Below are 27,720 nucleotides of genomic sequence, written 5' to 3'. Positions count from 1 at the left end.
AGTTATTGCTCACTTATGTTCTACAATTGGCTCATTTTGCCAAGTGCTCTGCTTACAGGTTGATTCAAATTTTAACTTGTATGATTGAAGGCAAAGCTTTTATTTTCTTTCAGTTTTTAAGTGAAATTGTAATATAGCTGCCAAGTTCAATAGGAGAGCAATAAACTGAAGTTGAGGTTGTAACACAGAGACCTGCATTGTTGTGGTTGTAGAATATGAATTTAAATGGTCTCTTGTATCTCATTGTGGTTTTGATTTGCATTTCTCTGGTGATTAGTGATGTTGAGCATCTTTCCATGTGCCTGTTGGCCATCTGCATGTTGTTTTTTGGAAAAATGTCTATTTAGATCCCCTGCTCATTTTTTAATCAGGTTGTTTGCTTTTCGATGAGTTGTATAAGATCTTTATGTATTTTGGCTATCCACCCCTTATAATATCTTTTCCCATTCAATAAGTTGTCTTTTCATTTTATCAATGGCTTCCTTTTCTGTGCAGAAGCTTTTTAGCTAGATGTAGTCCCATTTGTTTATTTTTGCTTTTATTTCCCTTGCCTCAGAAGACAGGTCCAAAAAAAATATTGCTAAGAATGACGTAAAAGAGCAGCTTACTGCCTTTGTTTTTTCCTAGGATTTTTATGATTTTAGGTCTTACATTTAAATCTTTAATCCATTTTGAGTTTATTTTTTGTATATAGTGTATGAAAGTCCATTTTCACTCTTTCGCATGTAGCTGTCCAGTTTTGCCAACACAATTTTTTAAGAGGCTGTCTTTCCGCTATTGAATATTCTTGTTCCTTTGTCATACATTAATTGACTATGTAAGCTTGGACTAAGACGGTGTTAAGTGAAGACAGCAAGACAAATACAATACAATTTCATTTAATCTTTTTTTTTTTTTTTTCAGGGCATCATGTGTGGCACATGGAAATTCCCAGGCTAGCATTTGAATCAGAGCAACATCAGCTAACATACGCCACAGCCACAGTAATGCCAGATCTGAGCCGCATCTGTGACCTACACCACAGCTCACACCAATGCGGGATCCTTAACCCACTGAGTGAGGCTAGGGATTGAACCTGCATCCTCATAGATACCAGTTGGGTTCCTTACTGGTGAGCCACAGTGGGAACTCCCCATTTCATTTAAATGTGAATCTAAAAAACAAAAGATGTGTTCTCTTGTGACACAGGAGGTTTTGGATCTTGTGTTGTCACTGTAGCAGCTCAGGTTGCTGCTGTGGTGGGGGTTCAGTCCCTTGAACTTCCTCATGCTGTGGGCATGGCTAAAATAATGAAAAGTAAAAAACAAAACAAATTAACAAAGAAAATAAAGCAGGAGGGTGGGAGGATGGGTAAAAAGGGTAAAAGGGATTAAGAGGTACAAACATCTAGCTATATAATAAATAAGTCAGAGGGATGAAATATACCATGTAGAGAATATAGTCAATAATACTGTAAAAACTCCATATGGTGACATATGGTATCTAGACTTATTGTGATCATTTTGGAATGTATAAAAATAACTGAGTCACTGTGTTTGTTGTTCACCTGAAACTAATATAATGTTGTATGTCAATTATTGCATTTAAAAATATCAAAAGTAAAACAAACATAACTAAATAAATGGTCTCTGTTTTACTTTACAACATATAAATATATATTGCAGTAGCCTTCACATTTATTTTGCAGTGATGTTGAAGAAATTAAATATCTTGTTAATGTAGTAACATGCTTTAGAGATATGTTACCACTTTTTTATTTTTAATTTTAAAACAGAAATGAAGAGAGGGCAAGGATGAGGGTATAGGCATATTCTAGGTGACTTCTAGCATTTCTAGAGGAACACAGAGAATGGAGATGCATGCACTCATCCAAATAAATTATGAAAATTTTTACCATGTTATGTAAATGTAGGAGTACATCAGCACTACTGTGTAAATATATTAATATGTAAATGATATCAATATATAAATACATCAATACATTAATATGTAAATATATTTTCAGTAGATATGTGATAACATAGTAAGAATAGGCTTAACAGAAATGACCTTGATTATCCTAAGGACAGAATCAAATATGGGACTTATTATTTTAAAAAGTTTTGGTTACACCCACAGCTTATGGAAGTCTCCAGGCCAGGGATTGAATGTGAGCCTCAGTGTAACCTACACTATAGCTGTAGCAACACTGGATCCTTAACCCACTGTGCTGGGGATCAAACCCATGCCACCCGCAGAGACAAGGTTGGATCCTGAACCTGCTGCACCACAGAGGGGACTCCAAATGTGGGTCTTTAAATTATAGCTTGGTTGGCCCTAAATGTATGCTACTGACAAAAAACATTTAGGGGCACTTTATTACTGTGCTCCAGGTATCCTGGCCTTCTTTCCATTTCTTAAATTCATCACTCTCTTTCCTATTACTAGGGCCACATACATTCTGTTCCCTCTGCTCAGAAGACCCTTTCTTAGTTTTTAATGTGACTGATAGTGTTCATCTTTCAGCTCAAGGGGCACCTCTTCAGAGAAGTTTTTCCTGACTGGCTACCTTAAGCTCTACTTACTGCCTTTCTTATCAGGCTGTTCTCCTTTCCACCCCTCCCACCACCACCCCCACCCCTAAGATGGCTTTTGTTACAGTGGATGACAGCTTGCTTATTTACTTGTAAGTTTTTCATCATGCATCCATTCCACTATAATATAAATTCTAAAAGTGCAGAAGCTTTATGAGTCTTCTAAGGTGTAGTCCTTTTGTCTGAAGTGGTCCCTGGTGTATCAGTACATGATAAATGTATCAGTGGTTCTCTGATATGTGAACTGGAAGTAGGCAATAATACGTAAAGAAAGCTGAATGTATAAACCATTTAAAAGTGAAAATATCAGTGAGAGAAATTAGCCATTCTATCCACCTGATTCCCACAGTAGTGCCAACATAGAATTTTTTCCTCTACTTGACATTACAGGTTGCATGGTTGTATACTGAGCTTATAGAAAAAAATACAACCATGATCATAATGGTATGGATTTTAGGTTTTGGGGGGATTTTTTGCATTATCTTCTGCAGTGCTACATATTCTATAGATGTGTAGACACTTTGCTATCTAGGCTGAAAGATCATGCAAATTGATAATAAAGTGAAACAAGACATCCCTGAATCACCTTGAACAGGAGGTCACAGGCAACAGGTGGTGGGTCAGTAAGAAGAATGAAGGGGATACAGATGGGATGGTCCCAGTCCAAGCAGAACCCTTGAGAGTGGGAGGAAAGAGCAGGCAAATGGGAAGTTAAATTTAGCCTGCAATGATTTCTTGCCCCTGGGAAAAGTAATTGCTTCATTCTGTTGCCAAGAGGCAAATCGGCATCAGCTTAATTTGCCTGAGTCTGCCATAAACTGCAGATGGAATCATAAGATATAGTTAGATTCAAATTAAACACATCTGTCCTAATCTAAAGCAGGTGAGGCCAGCCAGCCAAGCAGCATCAAGGTATAACACTGCACACAGATTACAATATGCGGAGGTATATTTTAGGAGCCTGCTGACAGTGACATACAGAACCATGGAAGCATGTATTGTCCTATTTTCCTCTACTGAGCCTACTTTCTTGTGTTGATTGCCATCTTAGTTTTAAAAGACTCTACCACTACATCCACTGGGAAATGAAGAAACAGACAACAAAACACTGCTTTGAAGTCCAGAAATCAGTTGCATTTTAATCAGGATTCTTACCTGAGCTGATACTTTCTCAGATTAATTGAAATGACAGAGAATCAAAAGTCCCTACAGTGCATTTTAATTGAACTTGAAATTCCAGCCACAGAAAGTTTATTTCTACTTAAGGTTATCAGCCTACATCTGTATCACCCATTGAGATGGTGGGTGTGGAGAGGAAAAAAAGCAGGCTAAGATATGACGGTTTTGACCAAACTAATTAAACAACTTATCCAAACCAGAACAGTTTTGAAAGTGAAATGTAACTACGGTACCCATGGAGGTGCACGGCTCCAGTCTCCCTTTAAGAAAGAACAAGCTGTTAGGCTGCAAAGAATGCAGTTAGCTTCTGGCAACCTTTTTCTGAAGTGCTTGTCAGGACCCACTTGGGCCTTAGAGCCTTACTCTTCCTGGGCCTCCTCCAACCAATAATTGAACACAGTAACAGTACTCGTTTCTGGTCATTTCTGCCACTGAGGGATTTCTCTAAAGAGAAATCTTTGCTCTGGAGCTCCCTGGTGGATGGACTAAGACTTTGTCAAATCTGCATTATAGACAGAGGCTTCCCTGCTTGATCCTCTTAACGCCCATCCCCCCACTCATTTCTTTTCGCAGGTGTCAGATCTGCATCACAAGATGAAGGCTGTCCCTGGCCTTTTCTCCTTCTTCCTCATTTTATCTTTCTTGGGCATTACTTCTCAATACATTGCTTGCACTCTTTGTTCATGGAGAACCCAGCTGACAGAAGGGTGCTGTTTGTGATTAGATGTGAGGAAACAGATAGACAGCACAGCCTCTAATAACCCTAACTGTGTTTGATGGGCTCTATTGAATTCCCTCTACTTTATCCATGGCCAAAGCTTTGTTGCTGTTTTTTAAATTTTTTATTTATTTTTTCTTTTTTTAAATTAAAATATAGTTGACGTCCTCTGTTGTGCCAATTTCTGCTAGACAACTGAGTGACTCAGTTGTTTTTTGCTGACATTGTCCATCTCACACAGGTACCTGCAGGGGCCTTAATTAATCTCAGGCGGACCTCAACATACTAGTCCCTGAGTGAAAACTGAGCATTTATACTGCAGTGAAAAGGGCCGAACACTAATTTCCTCCTTTTTCTCTTTTGAAGAATCTTCCTTTTGTCTCACTTATTTGTTAGGATGCTCAAAGTCCTCACCTCTCTTCTTCTTTCGTCTCTGTTCTACTCCCCTCCTCTGCCCTGCATTTAAAGACTTTCCTGGGAATATAGTATTCACAACTGTCCTTAACAATCCATGTTTCAGCAAAAGTGCTCCACTTTTTACCTGCTTATTTAGTATTTTTATGGAATGTTTTCATTTTGGGTGTCTCACAGACTTTTTAAACACAAGAATTCTTCTGACACTAAACCCATTATATTTCCCAATGAAAGACGGCCACACAGTCATACAGGCAGGAGCTCTAGAAATCAGTCCAGATTTTTTGCTCTCCCTCAATGCCTACCTCAATTTGGTCAAAATGTCCTCATGATTCTACATTTTGGTCAAATTTATTACCTCTTGGTAATACCACTTTTCAAAAGGATACTGACTAAATATCAACAATGGGGATAAAATATGGGTTTTCACAAGTATAAAATGTATTAAAAATAAAATAAGCAAAAAGAAAGAATAAAAAGTACAAGGGCAAGAGAGGAAACAGGTCAGGCTGAACAGTATCTGGCATCTACAAGATCTAATGAGAGGTGAACGGATCATCCTGTCTCATTATTTGACCACAGAAACATCATATGACTGACACACACACACACACAGTAGAAAACCTGTTAGTTTAAGTATTACCACCTAGGAAGGGAAGCACAAGTACTCAAAAAGTTTGCTTAGGACACCCAAAATCCCCATAAGGATAGTATAACCAAAGGGACCAGACATCCTGGCCTCATGTGTCCCTGGGGAAACTCATATCAGTTAATAAATTATGCAGGACCCTGGATATAGCAGTGACAGGGATAAGAAGAAGCAGCTCTTGATTCTGGATAAATATAAAAACATAGCTTGAATTCTTGAGAGCTTCTAGGATAGTGTTCACACTTTGCCTTTCTCCTGTGGAGATAGCTTCTGCCAGTGTAAATAAATCAATGTAAACATCTGCAGTGTTCCTTGATCTTTTGACAACAGATCCTGGTCTGGGAGATGTAGAACTTCTCTTTTTGTAGTATTAATTTTTGTAGTATTTTGTGCACAAAAATGTAACTGACACCTTATCAAAAATATGTTTGGATATTAATACCCATCTTTATTCATTGTACAGAGTTAGCAGATGGCAGTGTTGTTAGTCTGACTGTACAAAGCTGTGCTGCCTTGCTTATACCAAAGGCAGAGAAGCAAGATCATACTTAAAATGATGATTGACTCTTTCTAGAAAATCTCAACAGTAATGCCTTTGTTTCTAATGGAGGGAGGGGAGTAGTGATTTGGGAGTACTTTCATTTCCTATTGTAGCACCTCGTATTTATTAACTGAACTGGGATTAAATGGTGCCTCCACTGCTCTCTCTGTCTATAGCACTTCTAAAGAGGTTTTTAAGAAAAATCCTCTTTTTTTTTTTTTTTTTTTTTTTGCTGAGACTACTTCAAAATTTAACGCTTAGTCCTTTTGCCATCTGCCTTGACTCTTCCATTTGATCTAACATGATGCTGCGCACATTATCATTCCAGATCACATAGGTGATCATATAATGTCTCATGTGTAAAGTCCTTTTATGATTTTCCAGTACTTATAGATAAACTTCAAAATTTGGGGTACAGTACACAGAGTCTTTATCTATAGAATTCTGCTACCCTTCTGAGAAACTTTCTCTCTACTCCTTGCATACAGATGTATGCTCTAATTATAGTGACCTCTTTTAAGTTTCTAGAATGACCTGTGATTTTTTTTTCCTGTGTATATGTTATTTTCTTCACCTGGAATGTTGAAGCCTGCATCCTCCTCCCTCTTCTGTATCACTTAAAAGTGTTGAATCCTTTAAAAAATCTCCTGTGATCCTACAGTTTGAATCATGTATACTAATCACAGATCTAATTACTGTGTACTCTTATCATTCCTATTGTTTTAGTCTCCCAAAGTGGGCTTTGCACTGGTTGATCAGAGGACTGTCTTTAGTTCTCTGTGTCTAGCACTTACCTCACTGCCTGTCATTAAATAGGTACTCAAGGTATAAATGGCTGGATGGACAAACCATGGTTGAATGGCCAGCAAGATAGATATATAAAGAGATAGACAGTCTATCAATATTTCAGGAGAAATATCTTTACCAGGCATCATCCTCACTTTCAAATGCACTGTAAGGAATGCTGCCAGGATAGTCTTTTTAAATAGATCTGATTACTAAAATATATGTTAAAAGTATACATTGGCTCCTCATTTATAAACTATGATGTCACAATCTTCCCTGATCTGACATATTTATACTTTCTCAGCCATTGCCACTCAAATACTCCAGGGTCTATCCATGCTCAATTCTATGATATTCCCCAAACATGTTCATTCATTCATTTGTTCACTAATTTTATGACTCCCTATTCTAAAAGCTGTTCTAGTGCTAATGTAGTATCTTTATCTATCATCTTAGGATAGCTAATGATTTATCTTATAAATTTGACAAATAGCTTAACCTCCGTTTTTATTTTTCTAAAATTTTAAAGCAGTTAGTCTGGAAAAAAGATGAAATAATTCATAGGAAAGCTCCTATAAGGGAATAAAGTTCCTAAAAAATACAAGGTAGTGTGAAGTAGGGGCCACGCTTCTTAAAATTTGGAAAAGCCTTACTCTCTTTTAATCCATTAGGTGGCACTTTCACCTATAAAGCTCCCTTAAAAACTGAATGGGCTTTTCTGAATCTGAAATCTGATTCACATCCTATTTGTGCAATAAAGCCACACTCATGACTCTCTAAAGCTTGCTTTTTACTCCAGACTTAATCAGGGCTACTTTGGGTATGTCAGGCTGCTCAGGGATAATACCCTTAAGATTCCTAGAAGCGCTTTTTATTTAGCTGAGAGAGTCTTTCAGGCTGAGCCTGAATTATATTAAGTGTTTTCACAAAGGTCTTAGAGCCACACCCTTGACTTGATATTTTGTTGAGGCCATGTCTTTCTGACAAAGCTCTGGATTTGATCTTTCAGTGGTGTGAAAGACTAGAGTTGAGAAATTTTCTGTCACAAGTTCTGGTCCCTCTATATTCCTCTCTTCATTCTCAAACCATCAGTTCTTTCTTTAGCACATCTCTTTCTTGTAGGAAAGGCATTATAAATACAGCTATTAAGAGCCAAGTGACATGCTAACACTCTGCCTAGAAACCTCATTACTCATATACAGAAATTTATTAGGTACATTTTCTATCACCCAAGTTTCCTCAGGTGACGGCTTTACCAACTGCTTCTTTCTGCATAACATGGACAGCCAATCTCCCAGCCTCCTATAGCCGCTTTCAGTGCTTTTTCAGATTCCATCTGCCACCAGTACCAAAGCCAAGGCCAGATATTTTAGTTCTTTTTTATGGCACTACTTATTTCTCTTTCCCATCAGGTTTGTCTCACCTCTCTCAAGCAAGCCTGAATTTATTCTTCTGGCTGTGGTAGAGTTCCAAGAAAGGAAGTAGACATTTGCAAGTGCTTTTTAAAACCTCTGCTGAATTCAAGTCTGCTAACATCCTATTGGCCAAAGCAAGTCACATGGACAAGACCAACCTCTAGGGATCCAGAAATACACCTCATCCCTTTATTGAGAGAAACTGCAAAGTTACAGAGCAAAGTGTGTTGATATAGATCAGTTTTTTACCGTAGCAATTAATAAACAAGTTTACCACAGATATTTTGGTTGATCTTCTTTAACAACGTAGACAAAATTTCATTTAGATGTAATAAATGAAACTCAAACTGAATTAAGAGCTTTTAATATGCAGTTCACTCTGCAGTCTTTGAATTGTAAAATGTATTTTTTACCATGTTACATGCTATTTCTCCTAGAAGCATTTGCTTTTGAATGCGTCTTATTTTTTACTTTATCTGTAAATCTCAATAGTAGAGTGACTTTATTGAAGGACTATGAGTAGGGTATGTGAAGTAGTACCTTTCAGTGCCTAAGGCAAAAAATAAAGTCAGTATCTATTTTTTTATTCCTCAGGTGATATTTGTGAGCCCAATCCATGTGAAAATGGAGGTATCTGTTTGTCAGGATTATCCGATGATTCCTTTTCCTGCAAGTGTCCAGATGGCTTCACAGGTCCCAACTGTTCTAGTGTTGTGGAGGTTGGTAAGTGCAAGATTTAAGCATTTCAATAGTTTTCTTCTTTGTTTTCATGAGTGACTGACAAATTTGGATGTTGATGCTTTATAGGTGTTCTGTATGAGATTGTTCTGTGTTACTAAGTAGGTTATTCCACTGTCAGTGTCCCAATTTTATCATTTCTATTTTATATTTAAATTATATTTTTATTTGTGGTGCCCTCAAATATTTTAAAAATATTTAAAAATTGGGAGTTCCCAGAGTTCCAATCATGCCTCAGCGGTTAATGAACCTACTAGTATCCATGAGGACTAGGGTTCGATCCCTGGCTTCACTCAATGGGTTAAAGATCCAGTGTTGCTGTGACCTGCGGTGTAAGTTGCAGACAAGCTTGCATCCTGTGTTGCTGTGGCTATGCTGAAGGACGGCAGCTGCAGCTCTGATTTGACCCCTCGCTGGGAATTTCCATGTGCTACAGTTGTGGCCTTAAAACACAAAAACAAAAAATTAATTAATTAATTAAAAATACTTTTAGTGATTAACACTATACTTTAAAGGCACTACACATACAAGTTCAGTATAATAAATGTCTTAGCTTTCCAATATTAATATACATTTAAATATTAAACTCATTGGAAAATAATCCCTCAGTCAATTTATTCAAATTAAATAGTTAACTCTAAATAAAATAGAGTGCTGAAAGTACTCCCCAGTATTTTGTAGCTGTTCTGTTCATTATTTTTCTAAGATTATGTAATGTAATATATGGTGAGACAAAAAATATTCCAGCAGCATTGCTCTTCAAAGTCTCAAAAGCTCACAAATATTGAATAGTCAATGATCACATTTCAAAATGTTTTTCATCTGTAAAGTGCTTGGCACCTATAGTCAGGGATTCTGGGAAATTTCCATAATTTCTGAATAGTTCCCCATTAAGAAGATAGCTGTACTTTAAATAATTTAGCACTATGTCAACTCTATAGAGAGTTTTTTCTCTGATTAAAAGTCATACTATAATTTAGTTTGAAATCAATTTTATCTTTTTCATGTCAATACTAAGAAGTAAAAAAATGAAACTATATTTTCAGTATAAGAAAACCTATCATGTGTTGGATTACTTTTTTGGCAGCCAGCGTAAACCTTGGAAACCTCAGAGGTTTCCATAGTTTAAAAAAAAATAGTTTTGAAGAAGTAATAGTGTCTGAGTACGGAATGAGTTTGAGCTACTCATCATTGTATCTAATGCACCTAATCTAGTACCTTAATGTAGAGTAGGAGCCCGATAACTGTTGGTTGTATGAGTGAAAGAATAATTAAATAAAAACACTAATTTGCTCTTTTGGGCCACTAGTTATTGCATTTTAGTATGCTATTTTTAAAATGTGCTTTTCTTGCATTTTTTTATATTGGTATGAGTGTGTTATATTTGAAAAAGTTAATTATTGCTGAAAGGTGCTTTGTTCATTTGATTCATTTCAAAGATAACTGTCTTTTAAGGCTTTTATTAACTTGCTGCTATTTTAGGGGATTTGATGCAGTGCCATAGAAATAAAACTGTTGTAACCACTTTGACCCAATCTCCAAATATGTACAGTCAGTTTCAGAGTTTAATATGAGAATCATATCCTCACAAAGTCTGTATCTCTGATGAAAATTAGAGTCATAAATATTCCTAACATGAATGCATGAATAGAATAACAGTTTAGCGTTAAATTTTAAGCTCCCTGACCCCAGATTGGCAGTGCTTTAGATTTGTAGTGTATAACATTTTTGTCACTGCTTTAAGAGACAAATCTGAAATTGAAGAGGCAAATGTGTTTAAACTAAGAGACCAGTCTGTTTTTAGAATTTTGAAGTACATACTTGAAGACTTCAAGTGATATTTTTAAATGTTAATTCAACATTTATCATTTTATCAGAAGAATGATACAATAGGCAGCAACACTTTAAAAACTAAACATTCCTCCATATTCTACATAGTTCAATGAGACTTTGAGAAATCAAATGCTTATAGAATTGTTTTACTTAGATTCATTATTCCATATTATTAAAAAAAAAAAACTTACCTTTCTACCTCTTTTTAACTCTTACATATAGTCAGAGAATATCAAATATTTATTGAGTAAATATTCTTAATAGCAATGCCTTTAATTTCTAGATTACCTTATTTTTCATAGTTTAAAATGAATTATTGGTACACAGTATATGAACATTAGATCATTAAAGGCCATGCTGCCTTTTGAGTTTAAAAAATCTACTACTTTTCTGGAACATTTGTGGGACATTGTTTCCCTGATGCTAGATAACACCAGTGCATCTAAGAAGAGTTTTATACTAACCATTTTTACACAAATCAATTTATACTATCCACTTCTATAGTGCAGTAGAATTTTAAACCAACTCCTCCCACCCTCAAAAGCTACAAGTATTTTAATACAACATCTAAAAGACAAAATATTTTTACTTACACATTAATCCTCCCAAAGATGGAGATGTGTGTAAGGTTTCTGCTAACCTTTTGAACCATATAAATCGTGATTAAATTAAAGTTCTAAATTGCTTCCTTCTTAATTTCCAAAGGAAAGCAGAAATAATTTTGTCTCTACTGGCTTAAAAAGTTTTGTTTTTATCCTAACTTTAAAAATTATTACTCAGAGTTCCCATCATGGTGCAGCGGAAACAAATCCAACTAGGAACCATGAGGACACTGGTTCGATCCCTGGCCTTGCTCAGTGGGTTGAGGATCTGGAGTTGCCATGAGCTGTGATATAGGTCACAGACCCAGCTAGGATCTTGCATTGCTGTGGCTGTGGCTTAGGCTGGCGGCTATGGCTCAGATTCGACTCCTAGTCTGGGAGCCTCCATATGCTGCAAGTGCGGCCCTAAAAAGACAAAAGACAAAAAAAAAATTATTATTTCTCCATTTATTCTACAATCAAAAATATGTTCTCTTTATTGTAGTACATTTAGAGAGAATTTCAAATGCATGGTATTCTTAGAGATAAACATCGCCTCTTGATTTTACCTCAGACCTCATTACTTGCCAGTAGCCTTATTTTAAGTTCTTGATGTTACTTATTGTAAAGAAATCTTCATCAATTTTTGTGCTTTTATTCTTCTCTCTCAAAGAATTTCATGCCAGATAAGCCCAAAACACTTGACTACCTTTGCAATCAATCTTCACATTATTAACATTCCTACACTACCTGTGGAAATTTGGAGAAAATAACTTGCTCAGACTTGTGAATTTCATTCACTAGAGAGCATTGCTTTTCTTTGAACTTAATAGATACGTTTGTGTATTCCAATATCCATATTTTATCTCTCTTTGTCTCCATCTCTTTGGCTGCCTCTCTCTTTCTATTTCACTCCCGCCCCTCCCACCTCCCACATCTGTATATGACACACTTACACAGACCCAGCTAGGATCTTGCATTGCTGTGGCTGTGGCTTATGACACCTTACACACCTTGATATTCTCAGCCTTTTAGAATTATGAAGACTCACTTCTAATATCCACAAAAGGAAATAGGAAAGCATCCTTGTCATCAAAGGAAAGGGAAAAAAAAATTCTAGTTCCCATACTCTGATTTGAAAACATCAGCCAAATTTACCAGGGTTTGCACAGATGTACACTGGACGCTGCCACTTTCTCCAGGGAGCTTGTAGACAGAGCACATGTAGTTAAGCCCCAAATTACTTCCCAATTACCTACTCACATTCCTGGACAGCACTGTGTAATTTGGAGCCAGATGTTGACACCCTCATTTCATAGAAAACATTTCTATAGCTGTTGAATATTCTAGCACTCACATATGGAAATATTGGGAATTATTAAATTCTCCAAGTTCCATGGGGTAATTCTCCTCTGTATGTTATCAGAGTAATTTGGTAAACTAATAACAAGTATAAATTTTACTACCCAATTACATAGCAGAGTAATACAACCAAAGGGAATGGAATAAGTGATTGACTTTAAAAAAATAAAACCTTTGCGTTCCCATCTTTGCTCAGCAGGGTAAGAACCTGCCATAGTGTCTGTGAGGATGTGGGTCAATCCAGCATGGGTTGTGCGATAAGGATCCAGCATGGCTGCAAACTGCAGTGTAGGTCGTAGATGCACCTGGGATCCAGTGTTGTTGTGGCTGTGGCAGAGGCCAGCAGCTGCAGCTCTTATTTGACCCCCTAGCCCAGGAACCTCCATATGCCATAGGTGTGGCCCTAAAAAGAAAACAAATAATTAAAAAAATATAAAACCCTTATTTTTCATTTATTCTTAAGTATTTATTGAACACTAAGTAATAGTTAACTAATGGTAGAGATGCAATAGTAAACAAATTTACAGGAATTGCTGTTTAGCTAGGAAAGCAGATAAATAAGTAAGTAAGTAAATAAATATGGTGGGTGTTGTGATGGAGTATATGGAGCCATGAGAAATTAAAGCAGGTGTCTTACTGTAAGCTAGGTATCAGAGAACGCATGCCTACCTGAAAAAAATATTTTTGACATAATTTTAAAAAATAATTTTAATCTACTGGGCAGAAAGGTAAAAGTATTCCAGAGAGAGAAAATATTAAAAAAAAAACCAGGAGATAAAAAAAGTAATAATTCCATAAACTGAAAGAAAATCCATAAGGCTAGAGCTTAAAAGGGGAAATATATGATGGTCATTAATGAGTCTAGAGATGGTGATGGTGGCAGATTCTGAAGTGTCTTCTGATGTTTTCGGTGATGCTGGATGCTGGAGAAGTGTGGGAGGGATGAATAAGCAGCACAAAAATGACTTTAGGGCAGGGAGAATACTCTGTCTCATATTGTAATATTGGCTATATGTTATTATACATTTGTCCAAATGCATGAGATGTACCACACCAAGAGTGAACCCTAATGCAGTCTCTAGAATTTGGATGATTATGATGGATAAATGTAGGTTCATCACTCTAACAAATGTGCCACTTTGGTGGGGAGTGTTGATAGTGAAGGAGGCTATGCATGTGTGGTATCAGAGTCTACATGGCAAATCTCTCCACCTTCCTCCATGTTGCTGTAACTCTAAACCTGCTCTAAAAAGTAATCTTTAATGACTATAACAAACATTCATACATTTGTTCATTTATTTATTTGTCCATCCAACAAATATTTGTGGAACACATTGTATGTGGTAGGTACTCTTCCTGGCAGTAGGGAGATAATCATTAAAAAAGAGACTTTGCCTTCACAGACTTCTGGTCACAAATAGACCATAAATCACTACAATTATCATGGTAAGCGCTATTAAAAAAATAAAGACTAGTGTAAGTTAGAATAAGAGGAGGTATATTTTTGGATAGGACTATGGGGAAGATTGAGCAGGTGATGTTTGAACAGAGAGAGAAGCTGAGATACCTTCATTGTACAAGGATAGCAGAGAGAGGACAATAACTAGAGAAGAATTGGGGCCAAAAGAGGTTTTTCCTTTAAGATGGAACTATAATGGCATTATGATTTGGAAATATTATATAAAACCTAAGCTTGTGTTTTACTAAGAATAAACTGTGTTAGATGACTCATGTAGCTATTTCATTGATATTTAGCATACATTCAGACTACCAGTCTGAAAACAAAGGATATAACCATTGGAATGTGGTCATAATTTCAAATTCATCATCACTTTTAGAAAGGAATTTAAAGTACCTGTGTTTCTGAGAGTGGGCTCAGTGCAGGATAACAAAGTTAGCATATTATTTCTTTTCTAGTTCTTCCTCTTTATTCTCTCTGGAGCTGCATTGCCTTCGCAGGTTTTCTCATTTAGAAAAAATAAAACAAAACATGAAGGTGCTTTATCCTGTCCTATCTTCTTCCCTCTTCTACATATTGAGTCAAAACTTATTTACTTTTGGTAATTGACATTCCTTTTCACACATAAATTCAGACTTTTTTTAAATTTGTGGCCTTTAAACCTCAACCCTGCTAATCTTTTACCTGCTTCCATTTCACTCTGAGAAATTGGTTACATTTACCTCCAAAACACAAAGTACCTCATAAAAATTAAACACACAGAAACACACTCCAATTTCCACTGTCCATCTTGCCCCAAGAATAGCCTTGTTCATGTTTAGCTTTTAGAATGTGATCAGTGTCAGAATTTCAAGGAGTGTAATAGAGACTGACTGTGTCTAAAAGACTTCTTGTTAGTGACCCTGAAATATCAGAATGTTAACAAGCTTTAAGTAGATCTCTTGGGTAGAGTGAGGCTATTTTTAGATTTTTGAACTTTGGTTACCAAATGAGAGTTTTGGTAAATTTCAGTTAAATTATCCATATGTTTAGATGAAGTTATGAGTAGTTGTCAATTTTTTTCCCCATAAGATTACTTCTTGGACTAAGGAAGGATAGCTCATGATTGAATCCATATTTCTAGAAATTTTCATAATGAGAACTCTTCTGCATAGACTAAAATAGTTTCTCAAAAGCTGCTAGCCATGGATGATTGCTAAGAAATTTCCCAGTCTGTGAGAGTCAAAGAGAATTATTTTCAGAATTATATTTACTTGCTTTTCTGATAAAAAAATGATTAAATACATTTGTTCATACAAATGTACAGTTAAGATGTCAGAAATAATTTAAGGGAAATGTTTTGCCATTTATTTTGTGTATGTTGCAGAAAAATAATTTTCTTTTATATACGTAAAATTTTCCATAACATAGCTTATAAACCAGCTTATTATTTTTAAAATGATTCTACTTTATTGGTAATTACAATGATTAGAATTTGTTAGCTTGCAATTCCAAGCCCTAACGATTATATACTAACTCCAGAAAAAATATAGAGAGCATCAAAGAACTTCAGAAAATATCAAGTACAGAAATCTTCTCTTGCCCAGTCAAAAGATGAGTGCCAGTTTGTGCTAAGACTTGTATTTTAAGAAAAAAGAAGTCCCCATCGTGGTTCAGCAGAAATGAATCTGACTAGCATCCATGAGAACATAGTTCCATCCCTGGCCTTGCTCAGTGGGTTACGGATCTGGCATTGTGGTGGGCTATGGTGTAGGTCACAGATGCAGCTCAGATCTGGCATTGCTGTGGCTGTGGTGTATTCCTGCAGCTAGCCTGGGAACCTCCATATGTCATGGGTGTGGCCCTAAGAAAGCAAAAGAAAAAAAAAAAGACAATGTTATACATTACACATACATATATACACATTCATTCTTTTTCAGATTCTTTTCCTAGATAGATTATCACAGAATATTCAGTAGAGTTGTCTGTACTATGTAGCAGTTCCCCACTGGCTACTCATTCCAGTGGGGAATGTGATACATTAAAATTTTTTGATTTGTACCATTTAAACCACTGTCTTTTTTTCTGAGAATATACCCTAGCCTGGGAACCTCCATATGCCATGGGTGTGGCCTTAAAAAGACAAAAAAAAAAAAAAAAAGGCAATGTAACATATGATTTTTCTAAGTTTTATTCAAGTATAGCTGACTTACTATGTTGTGATAATTTCTTCTGTACAACTAAGTGATTCAGTGATACATAGACAGTCACTTCATATACCACAGTGTGCATGTAAGTGGGGGGAGAGACGGATTAGGGGCTTGGGATTGGCATATGTGCACTGTGATACATTAAAATTTTTTGATGTGGAGTTCCCGTCGTGGCGCAGTGGTTAACAAATCCGACTAGGAACCATGAGGTTGCGGGTTCGGTCCCTGCCCTTGCTCAGTGGGTTAATGATCCGGCGTTGCCGTGGGCTGTGGTGTAGGTTGCAGACACGGCTCGGATCCCGAGTTGCTGTGGCTCTGGCGTAGGCTGGTGGCTACAGCTCCAATTCGACCCCTAGCCTGGGAACCTCCATATGCCGCGGGAACGGCCCAAGAAATGGCAACAACAACAACAACAACAACAAAAAAGACAAAAAAAAAAAAATTGCCTGATGGGAGGGGGAGGGAGTGGGAGGGATCGGGAGCTTGGGCTTATCAGACACAACCTAGAATAGATTTACAAGGAGATCCTGCTGAATAGCATTGAGAACTATGTCTAGATACTCATGTTGCAACAGAAGAAAGGGTGGGGAAGAAACTGTAATTGCAATGTGTACATGTAAGGATAACCTGACCCCCTTGCTGTACAGTGGGGAAAAAAAAAAAAAATTTTTTTGATGTGTACCATTTAAACCACTGTATTTTTTTTTTCTGAGAATATACGCTTCCTATTAATTAAGGATAAATGCCTTTGTGAATGTACCCTTCCTATTAATTAGGGATAAATACTTTTGTGAATGAAATGAATGTAGATGTGTATCACTGAGCTTTTTATGCTTAACAAATTACAAGTTGAGTTTAGACACAAATTCATCTCACAATTGTGTGAGTTACTTAAGAGGTATTCTGGTTGATTGGTGCAGTGTCGTAGAAGATGATTTGGCTGGAATGGCATGTCTCTGTTTCCTTACCTAGTGGTGGTGGAAAGATCTGAAGAACAATGAGAAAAGTCAAGTTCCAATTACAGGCACTTTTCAAGTCTTAGCCTGTGTCACACTAGCTAACCACACTTTTGATGGGAGGATTTGCCACCTCATATCACAAAGGTGAGGATGCAAGAAGGGGAAGAATTTGCAACTAGTTTTACAATTTACCATGGAAAGTTAGTTGCTTTTTTTTCCATTTCATTTTCTTTACAGTTTTTATTGGCAATGCAAAAAGTTAGTAAATATGTAGATACATTTGTAGATGTGTATTTATATGTCACTAGCTATGAATTCAAAAATTTTAGTAATACTAACTTTTATCAAATCCTCTATTTTTTTTAATAATAAAACACCTTAAAAAGGAAAAATGATTATTTTCTGTTAGTTTTAGGAAAATACATGGAAAACATTAGAAAAGGAAAAATACAAAGTAACATCAAATCATCCTTTTTATTCATATTCCAAGTGGAGTGGCATGAAGTTGGTTGTGGCACTGTCAAATTGCACAGTTCTATCCATTTATAAAAATTATTGCTTTAAAATGACAGACTAAATGCCAAATTTAGGGTTAATTTCTGGCAAATTTTTCTCTTCCAATTTCATTGGAAAGAGACCTATAGGAGACATGAAAATGATTTATAAATTAGTTAAAACATGCTGAACAATCTTTAAAACCTTGCATACTATTACTTGATTTCCTCTTCATTGAATTTCACCATGAATCTCTTGCTTGATTTTCGTAATTACACCTATTTTTGTTTTCTTTTAATTGAATTAAGTACACATTAATCCATGTTATCCCAGACAGAGCAAGTAATTAAAAAATAACATTATTTTTCACCAGTCATGACAAGGTATTAAAATTTTATTATTTCATGGAAATTGATATGTTGCTAGAAAATGAGCAAAATGTTCTTCCTGTGATTACAGTGGAAACAAGAAAATGAAAACATAATTATCTTTAGGCTGAGTTGCTAAATGCTGTTCATAGGAAGAAGAGTGTACAGTGTGTATATTGCTTTTATATATTGAAGCCAAATTTTAGAATTTATATCTTATTAGAGTTTATTGATTTTCTTGATTACAAATGTAATAAAACTTACAAAATACAAAGTAAAAGAAGTAAATTAAAAGTATCATAACCTTAGGTTATATATACTTTCACTCTTTTTTAAATCATTTACCTTTATCTATAGATCCTTCATCTCTGTATATAGACATATATATATATAAAGTCATAGTCATATAAAGAGTGATAGCAATTTAAGTTGACACCTTTTTTACAAAATTATCTGCATGTGGGTGTTTATGAGTATATATATACAGTGCATAAAACTTATACATACCATATTCTTTGATCACTTTTTTTCACTTAGGATATGAAATTACTATCTTTCCATTTCATTAAAAATTCTTTCCTGGGAGTTCCCGTCGTGGCGCAGTGGTTAACGAATCCGACTAGGAACCATGAGGTTGCGGGTTCGGTCCCTGCCCTTGCTCAGTGGGTTAACGATCCGGCGTTGCCGTGAGCTGTGGTGTAGGTTGCAGACGTGGCTCGGATCCCGCGTTGCTGTGGCTCTGGCGTAGGCCGGTGGCTACAGCTCCGATGAGACCCCTAGCCTGGGAACCTCCATATGCCGCGGGAGCGGCCCAAAGAAATAGCAAAAAAAAGAAAAAAAAAAAAATTCTTTCCTGGAGTTATTTAAAATATCAGGCTACAGAGTTCCCATCATGGCTCAGCAGCAACAAACCTGACTAGTATTCATGAGGACGCAGGTTCAGTTCCTGGCCTTGCTCAGTGGGTTAAAGGTCCAGTGATGCAGTGAGCTGTGCTGTAGGTTATGGATGAGGCTGGGATCCTGCATTGCTGTGGCTGCGGTATAGGCCAGCAGCCACAGCTCCAATTCAACCTCTAGCCTAGGAACTTCCATATGCCACATGTGTGGCCCTAAAAAAATAAATAAATAAAATAAAATAAAATAATATATCAGGTTAACATTTCATCATTTACCTTCATTTTACTTACCCAGCCACTATTTTTGGACATTCAAGTGCCATGCAAATTTCCTTTATTGGTAAACACTGTTTTAACTATATTTTGTGTATATTCACCATTGTCTCCTTAGACTAAATTCTTAAAAGTAAATGTTTGGGATAAGAGTTACTTGGAAACCTTTAATATCATAAAGATTGTATGGAAAAGGCTAAACACTTTATCATGATAGATTTATAATGAAAAGAAACCTTAATGGGCTTAAATCTTCTTAATCACTGTAATGTAGATTTGTGGTTATTTGATTAGTGTGAGAGGAGAAAATATATATTTGTAGAGTAAAAGAAGAGATTGTTGTCCCATCAAATATATTTTTAAAATAGCATATGAGGACTACATCCCTTTTTATTTCTCTTAAGCAATTATTATATAAAGCCATAAATCATTTTAAAAGGACAGACTATAAAGAGGCCTATAGAAAATCCAGTTTTATTTGTACAACCATGAGGAAAAGGTTAAGGTAAGGTAAGAACACTAAGAGAGGGAACAGGCATTTCATTAAAGAAGCATTAAAAATGGCTCTGGAGCATCTAGAGCATGGAACACACTTAGAATGACTGGATAAAGAAAGCCTAAGAAGGTTACAAAAGGTAGGAAGTGGGAAAATGATTAATATGATGTTAGTGAAATGTTATTGGATGAATGACAGCATATTTGTCCTCAGCTTTCCTCTTAGCATTATGTACACAATGGAGAGAATGAAGAGAAAGAGATGAAGCATTAAGAATTCACTGAAAACAATATTTTGATAGGTTGATATTTATTTCTTAAAATTATTAGAACCCCCCTGTAGTAATTTAATGTTAGTAAATTAGATTGATCAACAAATCTTCTTGGCACCTACTATGTGCTAAAATCATACTGTCATGAGAAATTACAGGAGTAAAGCGTAAGGGTCACTACAATGAAATAGAAGGCATGCATCTTTCCTCAAGGAGCTTCAAGTACATGTCATTGTGTGTGAAGTCTTATTTGGCCACAGTCCATGAAGCCAGAGGAAAACTGGGTGACACCTCAAGGTAACTTTGTCTTCTAGGGCAATTTATTATTCAACATATATCAAAGTATTTATGTGAAGGCAAATTCTGGCATCCGTATTTAAAGTACAGTGGCAACACATAATTTTTATTTTGATAGACTTTTTATTTTTATACTAGTTTAAGGTTAACAGAAAATTTTAACAGAAACTACAGGGAATTTCCATTTACATCCTGCCCCCATACATGCTTAGCCTCCTCCATTAGCAACATCCCTCATCAGAGTGGTACACATGTTACAACTGATGAATCTACACTGAGGTTTCATTACTTCTCAAAGTCCATAGTTTACCTTATGGCTTACTCTTTAAATCAGTCATATAATGAGAGAGAATTTGGGCAGAATCCTCTTTAGAATATATATTTTTTTCCCTCTGAAGGTATAAAATTTACCAAACTATGATTTAAAATGGAAAGCAATTAGAGTTCCCTTTGTGGCTCAGTGGTAATGAACCCAACTAGCATCCATGAGGATTCAGGTTTGAATCCTGTCCTCGGTCAGTGAGTTAAGGAGGATCTGGTGTCGCCATGAGCTGTGGTGTAGGTCACAGATGTGGCTCATATCCAGGGTTGGTGTTGCTATGGTGTAGGCCAGCAGCTATAACTCTGATTCAGCCCCTGGCCTGGGAACTTCCATATGTCATGGATGCAACCCTAAAAAGACAAAAAAAAAAAAAAAAAGGACAACAATCAGTATTTACTGTTACCTTTATTTATTTTAATCAAAGAATCAAAGCTTGGAAAGTAAAGTAGGGAGAATCCAATTTCATTTCCTCAGTAAAAGAACCACAAATAAGGGGGTTTTCTTAAGTACTGATCCTAGGAAAATGTATCAAGTAAGAATTAGCACCTTCTTTGCATAAAATGTTGAGAAATCCCTATTATGTCTTTATCTCGTAAAAATTTAATGGAGAAATTTGACCCCAGTGCTTCATTGAAATCATAGAGAGCAATTGAGTACAGAGCTCATCACTGCTACTCATCAACACAGTAGCTCTCACATATTTTTAACAAGACAGATGTTTGTGTCAACTCAGGTCTCTTTCAGTCAGTGGCATTGGCTCTGCAGGAAATGGATAAATCAGGGTGCATCCCAGAATGTGCTTTGGGCTCTGAGGTCAGCTTTTGTTAATTATTCAACTATGGTGGTTGAGCTACATTATCTCCACAATGATTTCCTGACCCAAAACCTCTGTGGTAAGGCTCACATCACAAGCAGATATTCTGGCTATTGGGCCATTGTGTCCTGAAATTGAAGTGTGGGACATTTATGCAATTTACCAATCACTATAATGCCAAGAATATTTTTCCCTCACCCCTTTCTCTTTAGTAACATCTCATATTTTTAGCATTCTCTATCTATTAAAATGCTAATATATATATATTATTCTTGTAGTAATCTTGAATTAGTTGAGCTAATACCAATCTCAGTGTTAAAAGGGAGAGTGAATCTGTGATAAACACAATGATTATACTAAGGTCATACATAGATTCCTGCTCAAAGATGGGCAGAATATGTGTCAAACCTGAAATCTGGTCCCATGCTTTTCCACAGTCCAGTGTTTGTGTCCAGATTAAAGTGTGCCTGTTATACATATGAGGATGGATACTTTGAAGCAATGAGAGAAGCTGGAGCTATAATAACAATAACAACAACAACAATAATAATAATACTTCTAATTCCAGTGTTGTCATGCTCAACATGCTCACTTAGAATTCTTTAGGAACACATTTTCTAAAGAATCACATCATGATGTGATTAAGAACTAATTCAGCCAGACTGAATTCAATTTCTGATTCTTCTCTTTACTACCTTTATTACTTTTGGGCAAGTTGCTTAATCTCTTGATGCCTTCCTTCCTTATGTGTAAAATCCGAATAATAATAGTACCAAGTTCGAAGGGGTTTTGTTCAATTAAAGAGAATTAGTAAATGTAAGGTTCTTAGAATAGTTTCTGCCTTAGAATAAAAGCTATGTAGGATTTATGAAATAAGTAAATAAAAATAGCTAAACCTTATAGACAATTCAAAAGTCACATGCAGAAATTAGGCTTCTAAGTCCCTGAATATTCTTCCATCATTTCAGTCATTAATGACATTGTTGAAATGTCCAATAAATCCTGACCTATTATTTTTATGTCAGGATTTGTCCTGCTTGTGCTTGAATATGCAAACTGGGGGCAATTTAGCTGTCAGCTTTTAATTTTTCAAAATTTTATTTTCTTCAGTGTATAATTTGACAAATCACCTACTTATGGGAAAAAAAGGACCCTATGTTTTATTATTTGAAAATTATGAGTAATGTAAGTAATGCTTGCATAATTAGGAATTGGCCTTTCAGGAATACAGCTTTCCTTATGCTTATAGCAAATAACTTATGAATTGAATTTTCTTTGCAAGACTGCAAAATAGGAATCCTGTAAAAGCATAATAAATACCAAGTTGGAATTTATGACAACATATTAATACGAGGTTCTTAGATGTGCTACATCAACAATAAGCTCTTTACGGCTTTGTGTAAAGATAGAATCACAAAGCAGAAAAAGACCAGGAAGTTCTCATTGTGGCACAGCAGAAACAAATCTGAGTAGTATCCATGAGGATGCGGGTTCCATCCCTGGTCTCGCTCTGTGGGACGGGGATCCGGCATTGCTGTGAGCTGTTGTGTATGTCACAGACCCAGCTCAGATCCCATGTCGCTGGGGCTGAGGCATAGGCCAGCAGCTAAAGCTTGGATTCAACCCCTAGCCTAGGAACTTCCATGTGCTGCAGATGAGGCCCTGGGGGGGGGGGGGGGGAAAGGCAGAAAAGAAAACTAAAATATTTCACTTAATGAATATTATTGAACATTGCTGATATGCTGTTCCTGACCCCCAGAGCCTAGTCTCCCCTTTGTCTATAACCCCAGGATAAAGGGCTTGACCTTGAGATACTTATAAAGATATAGCCCCTTGGAAAGGGACTATAAAACCCACACATCAATAGTCATTACATAATTCAGAAAATAATCATAATAAGAGGAAAGTAATGTGCTTAGGTGTCAAGAGCAGGTAAGGTTACTTCCAGACATAGGGATCAAATTTGATGGGTGAGATGGCTTTTGAGATGGCTGAAATGGATGTGCTTCACCAATAAAATTATTACATGGTAACATTTTAAACAAAATATAGGATGATAAAAATCACAAAGATGAGACTCTTGGGAACATAGTTTTCAATGTTATTAACAGTATTATCCCAGGAACATGATTCTGTAATCTCTTTTGCTAATATATAATTGAAACATACAAACATTATAAAAACCAAACACAAAAGTCTTAACTGAATAGTATTTGTGTTAATTTTTAAGTACTAATTTAGGCTTTTGTTTTGAGGATTAAGATGTGCTGTTTTTTCGATTACTTTTTTCCTTCCTCCAAGACATATCTCTTTTTCAATTCATTAATTATTGCGATTATTTTCATTAAGACTTTGTCTAGTAATTAGCAGATTGGGAAAAGAATGTGACTTATTGACTAATATTAATGTGAATTTCTTACCTAGAATTTCTAACCAGAAATTAATTGCTGAAAGAAACAACTGTAAAGTTCAAAAATAGTTTTCAGGATACTCTTCTATGACTAGAAATGTCCGTTGGCATGTGGAAAATCCCATGAGAAATCACAGAATACTTATATCCTCCTAGATGGATACCTAGTCCTGGGCACAAAGGAAACTGTTTCAGTGAAGACAAATGTTTGGTTTTCCTGTCTGTGAACTTAATCAGCTACAAATGAAATACAAACAAACTATATTTTTTGCTAGAGAGAAAATGAAAGACTGGAAAAATACCTTTAAGGCTTTGCTTGGTTTCAAAGTTTTGCAGTTTTTCCTATTGCTAAGGTGCTTTTAGCATTGCTTGCAAGCCAGTCTATTCTCCCTTGAACTTCACCCCATGTCTCCCTCCTCCTCTTTTTTTCTGCCCAATCTTGACTTTAAATAGGAAGGAGATAAGATTAGTAGTCGCTGGTGTTCTAAGAATTGGTCTATAATATGAGGAGGAAGGAGAGAATGGAAATAAATTAATTATTTACTCTTTTAGTTCATAATACAGCATTAGACTATTAGTTGTAACATTGCAGCCTAAAAAAGGCAGGTAATGATGCCATTGTATTTCATAATAGTTAGAGCTCATCTGGGCATCTAATTAGTGTTGCTATAAAGATTTCATTCTTGTTGCACTATTTGAAAGACCTTGACACATTTGCATTTATTAGGAGGAGGGTAACTAAAATGATAACCACATCATATACCACAATATATGAAATTAAGTAGAGAATTTTCTGTCAGTAAATCTCCTCTTTACTGAGGATAACATAGTTGGTCTTCAAATATTTGAGTAGAGAGTATGTCCAAGAAAGTCACATTATTCCATTGTTTTCCACAGGCTATCTTTAGGAGAGTAATGTGACATGTTTTTTCTTTGTTGTTTTTTTTTTTTTTGTGAGATTATGAGTTCCCTGGCACTAAACGTTTTGAAGCAATGTTTAGGTTTTGGGTTGGCAAATTGGACTAAGTGACCTTTAAGTTTGGTTTGGATTTAAAATTCTCTTTTGCAAAGTTGCTTTACATCCTTTTTTTCTGAGCAGGTTGTTTTCTAGACTGTTTCTCAACAGTTTGGAAGAGTAGGAGTTAATAGTGTGCATTCTCAACTTGAAAATAACCTCAAAGATAAGAAGAATGGGCCTTGGGCCCTCCCAGAATAGCCCTGTACCTTTATTCAATTTCATTGTCTCAACGTTAGACCTGTCCACTTTTTTATCAGTTGAGTTCCTTAAAGACATTCCAATTAAGGAAAAATTCAGCCTAGGGAGACAAGTTTTGAAGACAGGGAAATTACATTGTCAATGTCATTTGATTAACACCTGAATGTGGCTACACTGACTATTTCCTTTTAAAGAAGGTCCTAATGATTCCAAAAAGAAAGCATTTAATTTTAGCTTCTATTTTAACAGGCAGGAAAAAAAAAAACCCTCTATAGCAGTCATTAACTCACTGCTGAATAAGTCAGTGGCACATTAGATTAATCGAGTTCTGTATGGGCAAGCAGAGGCTGCGCTTTATCTCTTATAGTTAGTGTCCTTGGAATGAGTTCAAACTACATGAAAAAAAAAAAAAAATAGTAATTCCCCTTGGCCAAAGAGAAGCAGGTAGATTCACCAGAGATATCTTTGCTCTTTTCAAGTTACCCCTTCCTCTGTTTTTCCCCTTCATCTTTTGAATTTCAAAAGATATTTTAATTAAGCCAAATGTGTGGATCTATATTTAGGGAACCCATCATGTCAAAGCCATGATAAAATTTTTGAATTCTTCTTTGGAATATAAGCAGTAAAAAGGGAATGGTATTTTACTAAAAGGCTTCACAAATTTCAAAAGTGGTATAAATGTCATGTTTGAAATAACTAACATATTAAGTTCTTGACTGTGTTCATATACACATATTATATGCCACTATTTTGTAATAATTTTCTGACTTCAAATAGTCATCATTAATTTTTTAAAAAAACATGGAAGTTTTAAATCGCTTAATGTAAGAATATTATATTCAGTATGTAACTCTATATATCCCTAGTAAGTTGAGGGTGATGGGTGGGGAAATCTATTAGTCTAAGGCTGCATCTGCTCAAGCTCAGAGCTTAGCCATTTCTTTGTGTATTGTGCTACTCAGACATGGGACACTGTAACTTTTACTCAATCTCCATTAATAGTAATTCCTGTGCAAAGGAGTAACTTTCATAGGAAGAAGTCACAAATGCAATATTGTCCAACATATTTAAGAGGTATGTTACTAAAGATAGGCTGACAGCATAAAAGAGGACTCTTTAAAAGCCTTATTTATAAAAATTGAATAGTTTATGTTGTGTTCAAGATTATGAGCTCTTATTTATTTAATATATTTATTTGATCATTGATTTTTGTTTTATCGTTCTACCATTATTCAAATGGAATCCAAATAGTATTTCCTTGAAATACTATTTCTTAGAGAAAAATCCTGAATCCCTCCAAATACCATTCAGTAGAGACTTAGTCACATAAATTATGGTTTATCCACAAAATAAAATATTATTAAAAACTGTCCATATTCACTTATTGTATTAAAACAGAAAAATATGTGCAATATATTAATGAAAACAAGTTATAGAACATATTATATAATTCTTTTTATTTATAGTATAAACATTTAATTATAACTCTATATTATTTATATATATATATGTATGCTGTTTAAGAATTTTAACCTCAAAATTCAGTTTGTGTTTTTAGTTGATAATTCAGATGATTTTTTTTTTTTTTTTTTTTTTGTCTTTTTAGGGCCATACCCACGGCATATGGAGGTTCCCAGGCTAGGGGTCTTAATCTGAGCTGTTGCCACCAGCCTATGCCAGAGCCACAGCAATGTCAGATCTGAGCCATGTCTGCAATTCATAGCAACGCTGGATCCTTAACCCACTGAGCGAGGCCAGGGATCGAACCTACAACTTCATGGTTCCTAGTCGGATTTGTTTCCACTGCACCACATCGGGAACTCTGATAATTGAGATGATTTAATGAATGTAGTAAACATATATCTGTTTTCTAATGCAAACATTAAGCCATTATAACACTGGGTTTTGGGCCAACCTCTTAATCAAAAATCTCTTCTGACATGAACAATTTATATCCTGTGGTTTCCTTCAGTGGAAGCTGTCACTGAGATTCGGGCCAATATTGCTGACTTATCCATTACTTTCTCGGTTTTGGTTCTTTTGGTTTTAACTGATTTACTCTTCAGATTAGCTCATTTGTCCAGACTTACAGAATGAATTGAAGTTGAAGTGAAGAGCTTCCCACGCATAAATAAAGCAGAAATCCATCAAACATGAGCCTGATGGTATAAGCTTCCTTCTATCAGTTGCTGTGAAACAGAACAGTATAGATGCCATGACTATTTGCAGTTCACATATGACGAGCAAATAACCTCAGCTGCAGGGCTTTCCTATCACATTAAACAGTATTCTTCATTTTCCAACCTCCTGTATTAATTTTTCACAAAGATTATGAATTAATTGTATTGGAAATTGATAAATCTAAGCAATCATTTATTGACTCCTGCCCTGCTTTATCTTTCACAAGTTTCTTTTATTTGTCCATGAATTGTCAGGACGTCTTAGGTTTAATTTTCCATTCCCTTT

The 27,720-nt window shown here is 35.7% G+C and overlaps 1 protein-coding gene across 2 annotated transcripts in view; it reads left to right on the top strand.

The window, feature by feature from the left end:
• The window catches only part of EDIL3 (EGF like repeats and discoidin domains 3), a 431,432-nt gene that overhangs the window by 109,585 nt on the left and 294,127 nt on the right, over positions 1–27,720 (top strand). For both annotated transcript variants that reach the window (XM_021084514.2, XM_005661542.4), the window contains exon 2: positions 8,870–8,998. In XM_021084514.2, the coding sequence (XP_020940173.1) occupies positions 8,870–8,998 (129 nt within the window). The remainder of the gene's footprint in view (positions 1–8,869; positions 8,999–27,720) is intronic.

The sequence above is a fragment of the Sus scrofa genome, chromosome 2, assembly GCF_054392235.1.
Source record: "Sus scrofa isolate SSC_HxYL_T2T_F1_AM1 chromosome 2, Sscrofa_HxYL_maternal_Yorkshire_Landrace_v2.0, whole genome shotgun sequence".
Classification (NCBI taxonomy): Eukaryota; Metazoa; Chordata; class Mammalia; order Artiodactyla; family Suidae; genus Sus; species Sus scrofa.
This window is presented reverse-complemented; position numbering and strand designations above follow the sequence as displayed.